The sequence below is a fragment of the Castor canadensis genome, chromosome X, assembly GCF_047511655.1.
Source record: "Castor canadensis chromosome X, mCasCan1.hap1v2, whole genome shotgun sequence".
Classification (NCBI taxonomy): domain Eukaryota; kingdom Metazoa; phylum Chordata; class Mammalia; order Rodentia; family Castoridae; genus Castor; species Castor canadensis.
In genome coordinates this window covers 50731074-50743045 of record NC_133405.1, presented here as the reverse complement: position 1 = coordinate 50743045, position 11972 = coordinate 50731074, and the positions used below count along the sequence as shown (strand labels likewise).

The 11972-nt window shown below is 44.5% G+C and overlaps 1 protein-coding gene across 1 annotated transcript; it reads left to right on the top strand.

Moving 5' to 3' along the window:
- Positions 1 to 11062: 11062 nt before the first annotated feature.
- On the top strand, positions 11063 to 11600 carry LOC109675832 (histone H2B type W-T-like). Its single transcript, XM_074063980.1, has one exon. It carries the CDS (start codon positions 11149 to 11151, stop codon positions 11572 to 11574), a length of 426 nt encoding a protein of 141 aa, XP_073920081.1. The 5' UTR covers positions 11063 to 11148; the 3' UTR covers positions 11575 to 11600.
- The last annotated feature ends 372 nt before the right edge of the window (positions 11601 to 11972 follow it).

The following is an 11972-nucleotide window of genomic DNA, read 5'->3' as shown; positions in this document are numbered from 1 at the left end:
GTTTACCTTTGTATGTTATTTGTTTTTTGTCTCTTACAGCCTTCAGTATTCTTTCTCTAGTCTCTGTGCTTGTTGTTTTAATAATAATATGTCATGGGGTAGTTCTATTTTGGTCAAGTCTATTTGCTGTCCTGGAGGCTTCCTGTACCTGGATGGGCATAGTTTTCTCTAGATTTGGGAAATTTTCTGTTATTATTTTATTGAGTATATTACATATTCCTTTTGCTTGCACCTGTTCTCCTTCTTCAATGCCCATGATTCTCAGGTTTGGTCTTTTGATGGAGTCAGTGAGTTCTTGCATATTCCTTTCACAGGTCTTGAGTTGTTTGACTAATAGTTCTTTGGTTTTTCCTTTAATTACCATTTCATCTTCAAGTTCTGAGATTCTGTCTTCTGTTTGTTCTATTCTGCTGGAATGGCCTTCCATTTTGTTTTGTATTTCTGTTTCCTTCTTTTTTCTGAGGTTTCCATGTTGTGGGTCACTTCCTCTTTAATTTTGTCAATTTTTGTCCTTAATTCATTTATCTCTCTATTTATGGTATTTTCTGTTTCATTTTGGTTTCTATTTAGGGCTCCTATTATTTCATTTATTTGTTTTTGTGTTTTCTCATATTCTTTATTTTTGTCCTCTTGGAATTTCTTGAGTTCCTCCTGTACGTTTTGGTTGACCATGTCTAGCAACTTCTCTAAGAATTTCTCAATGATTACATGCAGGATTTCTTCTTTCAGGTTGTTCTTTTGGGTTCCCTTGGGTTCTTTGGCATAGTTTATCTTTGTTTTGTTGGAGTCTGAATCTGAGTATCTGTTTTCTTCATTTCCCTCTGAATCCTGTACTAATTTATTTTGGTGGGGAGAATGGTTTCTATCCCTTTTTTGTCTTCCTGTATTTCTACTTGGTACTGGTTCTATCCCTGGACTATGTGTAATTTATTGTTAGCTGAGTTACAATAGCGAAACTAACAAAACCAAGGAAGAAGGAGAATATAGAGAAAGAAAGAGAAGTAGAAGGAAAAAAAGAAAAAAGAGTACCAAGGAAAACAGCAGGGAGAGATGGTGGATGATCAAAGAGCAAATGAGACAGCCAAAACTTTAAAGGAAGGCAAACAAACAAACAAATAAAAAAATAATAAAAATTAAAAAAAATTTAAAAATTAAAAAAATTAAAAAGTGAAAAAAAGAATGAAAAAAAAAATCACCAGTTCAGGAACAGTGGAATTTCAGTCTTAGTAGTTCTGCTGTTACTCCTTTAGCATCTAGACCTGTCTGTGTCTCCTAGGCAGGTTTGGGGCCCTCCTGTGGTGGGTGGCAGGTGGGTGGGGTCCCATGGGGCCTGCAGTTGCAGCAATCTAGCAGGCCTTTGGAGTGTGGGCCTGGTGTGCCTGAAGGCCATTGGCCCAGCAGAGTGGATATTGTGTGTGCCTGTGGATTGTCTGCCTGGCAGGTCTGAGGGGCATGGCCCAGTGGAGATGTTTATGCCTGTGGATCGCCAGCTTGGCAGGCCTTAGGGGTGCAGCTCAGCAGAGAGCATGCTGGCCTGTGCAGGCCTGGGGGACATGCCCAGTGGAGATGGTGCATGTCTGTTTATTGCCAGCTTGGCAGGCCCAGGGGCGCAGCTGGCAGAGATTGTGCAGGCCTGTGCAGGCCTGAGGGGCACTGCTAGGCGGAGATTGTGAGTGCCTGTGGATCGCCTGCTTGGCAGGTTTTAGGGGCACAGGCTGGCAGAGCAGAGATCATGAATGCCTATGGATTGTCAGCTTGGCAGGTGTTAGGGGCGCAGTCCTGCAGAGATTGTGTGGGGCGGAGGGGTGGGAGTTTGGGGGAGATCCGGTGGGCCTGTGGAGCATGGCCTTGGCAGGGCTGAGGAGCTGGCCGAAGGATCAGAGATCCCGTGGCCTGTGGAGCAGCAGCTTCGTGGGCCTATGGGGCGTGGCTTGGCATGCAGCACCAGCTGTTCTCTTTGTAAATCATGGGGTAGAGAAGCCTTCCAGGAGCTAGGGGTTCAGAGTGCTGATGTTTTAGCTCTCCCTTGTGGTTTACCTCAGCCAAGTGTGTCTCCAGAGTCTCAGCAAAGTCCCTGGTTCACAGAGCTCACACAGTCTGCAGCTGTGTCCCAGTCACCATCTTGGATCTCATGTCTCAAGAATCACATTTTAAAGACAGTCCAGACAAAAAATTTAGTGAGACTCTATTTCACAAAACAAGCTTGTCATGGTGGTGCACACCTGTAATCCCTGGTATATGGTAGGGATTCTCCTACTGAGAATCACTCTCTGTGGTTGTCTCGGGGTGAAAGCTAGACCCTTCTGAAAAAATAAACCAAAGCAAAAAGAGCTGGGAGTATGGTGTAAGTGTTAGAGCACCTGCCTAGCAAGTGCAAGGCCCTGAAGTTCAAACCCCAGCAGCATCAAAAAGAAGAAGAGGAATGTGATGAGAGAGTGAGCTAGAGCCAAGGGGGTAAAATGGGGGTTATTCTGAAATGTCTCAGAATGAGGAGCAGGATGTCTCAGTGAGAGTAAGGAGATGTTTTCATATGGTCCTTCCTGGCAGAGGGAAACTTTAGCAAAAACTGGGCTCTTTAATGATGTGTGCAGATGTAAACACACATCCCAGCAAGTAAAGATCTAGCTAGCTGGGAGTAAGGGAGACGCCATGTTTCTTGGTTCCCATTTGAGAGCACAAGCATGAGCTGACTGCTTTTTCTCATCACACCATTTACCTCTCTTAAAGGCCAGCTCTTTCCATCACTTCCCCAGGTACCCAATATAGGTACTGACAATAGCTTGTCTCATCCCAGGTTCCTCTTCCACCAGCATTTGTGGGAGAGAAGCAGATGCCTGAACTGGGCAGGACTCTGGTCTGTCATAGGAAAAGTTGCAGCTATGAAACGCTGAAATAGAAGCAGAACAACTATTAATGTCACCCAAGTCATTTTTAAGCTCCAGAGCAACAGATACATGACTCACTTCTTGTTTTCAGTGAGAGTGAGCAGTTGTGCTACATCCCACAAGTCTTTTGTCAGGCTAGGCAGGAGTCCTGGCAGCTTCCTGGGAGTTATTCTGTGAATCTTGCTTGACTGGGGCGGCCACTGCATTCTGTCTTCTTTGCCCATGGACTTTCTCTGCTTCTCTCTAGTACTTCTCCCATGGGGCTCTCTTCATCCTGCAGCCTAGAAACATTTTCATGTTCACTGCTGGAATTCAGTACTTAAAAGACAAAAAAGTACCAACCTGGAAGTGTTAACTTTTTCAAATGCCCCTGTGTTTTAAGACTTGCCACTCAAAGTGCAGCCCGAGAATTGGCAATAGCAACATTGCTGGGAGCACATTAAAATGCAAATCATGGGTCCCACACACACCTGGGGAAGAGAAAGCTGCACTTTGACAAGTTCCCTAGGCAGCAGGAATGTACATTAACCTTTGGGAAGCCCTGTTTTACAGGCTATGTGCAGACACAATTCCCACCTCTGATTCAGTGGGGATGCCTTTCCTAAAGATGACTTGCACTTGGATTAGTTACCAAGTCAAGGACTCTGTGTGGGTCACAGAACCAGTTACATGTTACATGAAACACACACACACACATATGTACACACACACACATACAGCCCCCCACAGGTTGACTGGGAAGAACACATGGTTAGATCTTGAGGCAACCTATAGTCCCCTCACTTTGTTTCATCCCCTTCATGTATCTGTTAAAACAGATCTGTCTTGTTTCCTAAATGAATGGTGTGGCTTCTCTGAGGCACCAAGTCCTGGACAAGCCTGAGTAGGTTCCTGTCATACACATTGTTGAGAAGTATTTCCTGGTGTGTGGCACTGGAGTTGGGACACCCACTGTTGATTGAAGTGATCACCCAAGAGCCAACCAAACCATCATTGTTATAAAGGTACAATTGTGTTTTGCTCTTTTTAAATAATATGAGGAATAGCTCAGAGGTGATATTTTTCTTCTCTCACATATTAAAGTGATATTCACCCTCCAGCTGAGAAATTTTAAGTAGGCATTTATTTAAGAGTCACTTAGAGACAGAGGTACTAGGTAGATCTTGGGCCATCAGAGCCAAAGATCCTTAGAGATTATTGATTCTGCCTCTGTTGCTTCATAGATGGAGAAACCAAGCCCAGTGAGGTCTGTGAGTGGCCTGAGGTCACAGAGCTGGTGCCCCAGTATGCTGACTGGCATCCCCTGTGCCTGACCGCAGACATTATCACCACTTACTGGCTCAGGACAACCAGGTACCTAAGCATGGTCAGTTCTTATGTACCTTAAATAATATACTCAGTAGTCAACATACAAATGCACTATGACTTTGAGAATGCAGTGGCCCATTTTATAGGTGCAGAAACTGAGACTTGAAGTGGAAGGGACTTGCTCAAGGTCACACAGTAATTGACAGCCAGAGTCTGTCTGGCTAAGGCCTCTGTCCTGTCATGGAAGAACACTTACTTCCCTCTGCCATTTTGTGCCCCATAGTGACAGTGCCCCTCTCCTTGAGCACTTCCATGGCACATACTGAACAGAATTTTCTTTCTGTATCATTGCTGCTTTCTGAGTCCTAGAAGACAAGGAAAACAGTTACTGGGGTTGATGGACTGCACCTGGTCCTGTTTCCTTAGTCATAGTGCCTTCTTTTTATTTCAACGTTGGGGCCTGGCACAGGGCTGCTTACCCTGATTTTTGAGGAGGGAAAGTGGCTCAATGCTCATCCCAGTTCATCAAATAAGTATTGAGTGCAAACTGTAACTGTGTGCCAGGCACTGCATCACTGAATTTTATCAGTGAAGTTTGGACTTTTGAGGGGCCAGTTTTTTGGGCAGGAGAGATTATTACCTGGCATTGGGATAGATTTTTACCTGCTGTTTATGGATCTTGTGTTCAGAAATAGCTCTTGAAACCCAATGTTTTCCTTCTTTGCTTGAACACCTGTTGGCATGCGACGGCCCCTCCACAATCCACTTGGCATTGTTTCTACTTTAAATGCCCCAAGAGCCAAGTTCACTGAAGATGCAGAACTTTTGTAGCCTAGGGGATGTATTTGCAATTTGAATAATCTAAATTCTTAAAGTCATGGATTTTGGTTTGCCTGGGTTGGATTTTCTTTCAGTGAGGCGGGCCAATTCTGTTTGGAGTGGGAACCTTGTCACTAGGTTTGGACACTGTGGAGAGTGAGGCGTTTCCACTCCTATGATCCTGAAGTCAGTCCCAGCCCCAGTGTTTCCTGAACTGTGAGCCCTCTTGGGGAAGGCATCTCCTCCCTGGGTAGTGGTTGATCAGTGAGAGCAGTGCATGGTGTAGGTCATCACCATACTTGCACAGTGTCCTCTAGGTATCTCCTGTTTCTTACCTGAGGATCTCTAAAAGTTCTGTATTATTACCCAGCACAAGGAGGCCCTGGAGTTCCTGCCTGTTGGGATGAACCTGACCTTCACTGTCCACTCCATTATTACTCTTAAAATATCTTCCACACTCACAATTCAATCCTCTACTTGGCCATGAACAGGTGGAGAGTGGGCTCTGCTCATTTCTCAGGTGAAGGCCTAAATTGTACTCAGAGTTAATTTCTAGTAGTGTGTAGGTGGCAGCAGAGAGAGGCATATGCCAAGGAAAGATGTTACTTATTGTTTCCAAGAGATGGGGCATGCTGTGCCACGTGGAGCCAGGTAGGGAAGCACTGGGCGGGTCAGGAGGCAGAGGAAGCAAGGGGAAAGCATGGCCTAGCACCTTTGTTAGCATATGGTGGAATTAGTATTAGGTTGTTGCTTCACATACTGAGCAGGAAGCAGAGCACACAGCTTTGGGGATGAGGTTGCAGGGTTTGTAATAGGATTTTCACATAGCATGAGAGACAGAGCAGAGGGGAGATGTAAACAGTGTTGGCTGTTAGTTTGGCCCGATCAATGGATGCAGCTCATGTATAAACTAAATATATAACAGTTGATTAGAGCAAAAAAAAAACCCATACCTTTTAGTGTGTGAGTGTCAGAAAGGAAGAAGACCAGCACTCACTGAGCATCTTTTGAGTTCAGGCTCTCCTCCACTAAATCTCAAAAACTCCTCACAGGAGCCTAGTATAGAAGCCAAACCATCTCCCCAGCCAGGAAGAGGGGGTTGAATACCAGGTTCATCCAGCTCCAAGTGCAATTCTCTTAGGCTGGCTCTTTTGAGTTTCATCTGCATTATCCAGTCTGATATGAGGGTGTCCAGGGTGTGGAAGGGTATTGTGGCTTCAGCCTGGTCTGCCATGTGTCCAAGTTCATTGGAGCAGTGGCTCTGAGTATGGTCCCCAACCAACAGCATCAGTGCCCCCTGAGGATGCCTGGAATTCATGCTCATAGGACCTAGCAGCAGCAGCATCCCCTGGGGATGGCTAGGGATGCACATTCCCAGAGCCCAGCAGCCTGTGTGATTGTAAAGGTTGAGAGCCACTGCCCTAGGGAGATGCAGACCAGCTCAGAGGGAGGCAGATCAATATCAGTCCTAGGAGGAAGGATTAGGACTGGAGGTGGGGTTCCACGTGTACTATCTGAGGGTCAGAGATAGTGTCCATTAGATAGTAACTATTCTAACCTGGGCTTCCAGAGGGCCCTGAGTCCAAAGAAAGGCGGGTATAATGGGAACTACATGGTTGGAGGAACCATGGTTTGGAGTTAGGCCTGGTTCTAACACTGGCTTTGTCCTTTGTGAGTCCTGTGAGCTTCAGCAAGGCAGGTCTTCTTCCAAAGCTTCTTTACATTCCTTTCACATGGGGAACATGGCCCCAGAGTCCTCTACTAAGGAGATGGTTGTGAGGGCCTCTGGCAGGCTGTGGGGCACTATGCACACAGATTCGTCCATCTGTCAGCCTGGGACATAGCAGACACAGAGGCAATGGAGCCCAGTTCTACCCATCATCACCTATACTGCAGAAGCCACTTTGCCTCTTGTGTGGAAGGAGCACCTGATCATAGCAACTAGGTTGGGGTCTCAGGAGTCATAGGATGCAGGGAGGCCCAGGATTGGCACCAGAGAGCCTGCCCTTCACCCTCACCTGGTACAAGCTTTGCCACTGTCACAGCCTTCAAGCATGAGTTGAGCAAGTGCATCATAAATGCTTTCCCACTGTCAACCTCATTTAGTATACCCATGCACCATGTCATAGGTCCATCATTGTCCCCCTTTCACAGAGGAGATGGGCAGGGCTGCTGTGCTTGTTCCAGTTACACAGGAAAGAGCAGCATGGCCTTCCTAGGTTGTCACTCTATGGGTCACTTTCTTTTCTGGGCCTTGACATTCCCTTATGAATACAGGATAATGATGCTGGCAGTTCCCAGTGGAGAGTATGGGGGTCTCTCCTAGAAATGACAAGGAAAGGGGTTGAGTCTATTCTCACCTGGGGCAGATGCCTGAGGCTACTTAAATTGGGTGGCCAAAAGTGTCACTCCATGAAGGACTCTTGCTGCATTTTTTCCTGAGTCCACCTGTCTTCTCTGTGCCTAGAGATGACTTTCTGCAGATTGGCAAGATTGCCACCAGCAACACCTGCATCATCTGCACTGCCAGTGCGGGTCTGGAGCTGCTCTGTGTGTGGGATATACAGCACCTGGGCCTCTCTGACTATGACCCACTGCCTGTCCTGCAGGCTATCTCCCCAGAGCTTTCCAGAGTAGTGGTGATGGGAAATGTTCTCTGCCTAGCCACTGTTCTCATCAGCCTCAATGGTAAGAGGGATCTTAACTAAGGGAAACCTTCAGAGTCATTGGCAACATGCTGTGATTTGAGGGGGCTCAGAGAATAGGTGCTCAGGGCACCCTCATCGATGTTTTTATAATACTAACTGCACTCTGTGTGTTGGTTTAAGTGTGTTTAGATTTCTGAATATGTAATCAATTTCTTCCTAAAGAGAGTTATAAGAGAAATTTTCACTATGTATGTTTTTTTACCCTGCTCCTGGACTTTAGACACTATTCCCTTCCTCAGGTCTTGATCTGGAGTAAATGTTCTATATACTAACTCCTGCAGAACCCATCCTGAAAATAAAGGTATTTTAAAATACAAAAGCAGCTGTCTTTATACCAGTAACTATACCTCAAAGGAATATAAAAAGAGTATACTTTACAAAGATTTTTGAAAATGATCACAAAGATAACCTGTGATGCAAGAAGGAATGGCAATGGAATAATTTTAGCAAACACAGGTAAATAAAACAGTGACTGCACATGACAGTTCTCATATGTGCAATGGTTATTTTGAGATTAAAGTAAACAAGATAGAAAAAATAAACAAGATAGGACTTAATTGTGCAGTTATGCATCACTCAGATGATGAGAGCATCCCATGACAGCAACTCATGACTTTGTTTCCACTGGCACAGCCAATAAAGGGTTTGCAGTGTCTGAGCCACAATCAATGGCCAAGAGTGTGACCAGGTGACCAGGGATGGTTCAAAAAAAACCCTTCTGGGATGTTCATCTTAGCACATGGTGAGGGAAATTAGCATGTTTGTGTGTATGCTGTTTGCTTGTTTGTTCACCTGCCTGTTTCAGTGATGGTTATTTAGTGATATGATCCAGGGGATGTATGAATGTGGCCCTTGCTTCCTGCATCAAAATTAAGAGAAGGATTTGTTTGCTAATATTTCAAATAGGATTTGTGTGTTTTCATTTGTAAATGAGAATTTCACAGATTCTATTTTTCATTCTTTCCTCACTACCTTTCTCATCATATTATAATTTCATAAATAAAAAGGAAATTTTCCTGATCATAGCCAGGACCATTTATCATTGCTCATTATTTTATTTTATTACTAGTAGAATAATTTGTCTTGAAAGTTTTAGCAGGAAACATACCTAAACACCCAGCCATTTCTATGAATAGCTGCGTGTTGTCCTTCATTACTTAAACTACACTTAATTCTCAATTTTAGAGGCCTTCCTTTGGTTGAATTTATGAAGTTTACTTGCACAAATACATTTGAATAAACATTTTTGCATATGTTATCATATATTATATAAATTTGAAAATGTTTTTATAATCTTGATGTCCTTTATATCTTCAGTACTTTTACTTTGAGACTGAATTTTGTAATTATTTTGGAATTTTAAAAACAAACTGTTCCAATGTGTACTCACTAATTTTAAATGTAGGGTATTTTTTTAGCATCTAAGTATTGTGAAGAAGACAGGGATTTTTCTGGGGGGGGGGTCCCTTCCATTCCTTTCTTTTCTTCTCTTTTTTGTTCTTTTCTTTTGAGACAGCATCTCCCTACATAGGCTAGGCTGGTGCATGAGGTGGGACAAGGCAATGAATATTAGCCCAGCCCCTCAGCAGCTACCATTTTCTTTTTCTTTATTTTTATTTTTATTTTTTCTTTTATTCGTAAGTGCATACAATGTTTGGGTCATTTCTCCCCCCCTTCCCCTGCTCCTTCCCTTAACCTCCCACCCCCTTCCTCTCCCCGCTACCCCCTGGCTACCACACAAAAACTATTTTGCCCTTATCTCTAATTTTGTTGAAGAAAGAGTATAAGCAATAATAGGAAGGACCAAGGATTTTTGCTAGTTGAGATAAGGATAGCTATACAGGGAGTTGACTCGCATTGATTTCCTGTACATGTGTATTACCTTCTAAATTAATTCTTCTCAAACTAACCTTTTCTCTAGTTCGTGGTCCCCTTCTCCTTTTGGCCTCTGTTGCTTTAAAGTATCTGCATTAGTTTCTCTGCATTGAGGGCAACAAATGCTACCTAGTTTTTTGGGTGTCTTACCTATACTTATACCTCCCTGTGTGCTCTCGCTTTATCATGTGATCAAAGTCCAATTCCCTTGTTGTGTTTGCCCTTGATCTAATGTCCGCATATGAGGGAGAACTTAGGATTTTTGGTCTTTTGGGCCAGGCTAACCTCACTCAGAATAATGTTCTCCAGTTCCATCCATTTACTTGTGAATGATAAGATTTCATTATTCCTCATAGCTGCATAAAATTCCATTGTATATAAATACCACATTTTCTTAATCCAATAATCAGTAGTGGGGCATCTTGGCTGTTTCCATAACTTGGCTATTGTGAAAAGTGCTTCAGTAAACATGGGTGTGCAAGTGCCTCTGGGGTAACCTGTGTCACATTCTTTTAGGTAGATCCCCAAGAGTGGTATTGCTGGATCATATGGTAGATCTATGTTTAGCTTTTTAAGTAGCCTCCAAATTTTTTTCCAGAGTGGTTGTACTAGTTTACATTCCTACCAGCAGTGTAAGAGGGTTCCTTTTTCCCCACATCCTCACCAACACCTGTTGTTAGTAGTGTTGCTAATGATGGCTATTCTAACAGGGGTGAGGTGGAATCTTAGTGTGGTTTTAATTTGCATTTCCTTTATTGCTAGAGATGGTGAGCATTTTTTCATGTGATTTTTGGCCATTTGAATTTCTTCTTTTGAGAAAGTTCTGTTTAGTTCACTTGCCCATTTCTTTATTGGTTCATTAATTTTGGGAGAATTTAGTTTTTGAGTTCTCTATATATTCTGGTTATCAGTCCTTTGTTTGATGTGTAGCTGGCAAATATTTTCTCCCACTCTGTGGGTGTTCTCTTCAGTTTAGAGACCATTTCTTTTGTTGAGCAGAAGCCTTTTAGTTTTATGAGGTCCCATTTATCTATGCTATCTCTTAGTTGCTGAGCTGCTGGGGTTCCATTGAGAAAGTCCTTGCCTATACCTATTAGTGCAAAAGTATTTCCTACTCTTTCCTGTACCAACTTTAGAGTTTGTGGTCTGATATTAAGATCCTTGATCCATTTTGAGTTAATATTGGTATAGGGTGATATACATGGATCTAGTTTCAGTTTTTTGCAGACTGCTAACCAGTTTTTTGCAGACAGCTAGCCAGTTTTTCCACAGATTTTGTTGAAGAGCAGCCGCCATTTTCTGTTATTCACAGCTACTGACAACTGCCTGAGCAAGGGATGAGCCAAACTTTGACAAATCAGCTGAGCAACCTCTGAATAGCTGGGATTAGAGGCCCATCCAATCACACTGAGCGCACGCACGCCTTAGTGACAGGCTCCCTGCAGAGCACACCCTCCAATCAGATGTTCAGTCGGCCTGTGACGTGACACACTGACGTGAATATTAAAGGCCTGGCCCCTTAGCAGCCGCCATTGTTCCTCACAGCCTGAGGGATGGCAGAGCGGAGCTTGGACAAGTCAACCGAGCCAACCTCTGAGATGTCTGCTGAGGAGGACCTTGGTCCCCAGGAGACCAAGGGGACAGACTCTACGACCCAGCAGACTCAGGAGAAGCCAAGGTGCCACCGACGACCCGGCCGTGGTGGCAGCTTTGCCACCTATTTCCCCCGGGTGCTGAAGAAGTTTCACCAGGACCTCTCCCTGTCCCAGGAGACCGCGGGCGTCATGGACTCCTTCGTCCATGACATGTTGGATGGCATCGCCAGCGAGGCCGGCCGCCTGTCCCGCCAAGCCAACCGCTCGACCATCACCACCTGGGACATCCAGAGGGCCGTGCGCCTCCTGCTGCCCGGGAAGGTCGGCAGTAAAGTGGTGTACCAGGCCGCCGGCGCCATGGCCATGTTCACCCAGAGAAAGTGAGCCGCTTCTGCACGCCCCGAGCACCCCAAAACCCAAAGGCTCTTTTCAGAGCCACCACTTGTCCCAAAAGACCTGTAGCACTGGCAGCGGTGCACAGCTCCGGGTTGGGGGTGGGGGTGTCCTGCCCTTCTTAACTCCTTACAAATACCACATCGCCACGTGTGTCTTCAGGTGGATATTTGTATCTAGATCTACTATGGAGAGCTAGACAGATACCGAGATATTTGTGTTGTTACTTGTTCCAGGGATTATAGTGGGTTTCATTGACTGACTCTGCAGTTAATCTACTACATAATCCTTTCTATCACATACTCCTAGATCACCTTTTTAAGGATCATTCAGGTCACAATTATTTCTGTAATAATGGCATTTACCTTTTCACCATAATTTAGGAGCAT

Excerpts from the sequence above, each read along its gene's own strand:
- LOC109675832 (XM_074063980.1), top strand. The coding sequence starts at position 11,149 with ATGGCAGAGCGGAGCTTGGACAAGTCAACCGAGCCAACCTCTGAGATG.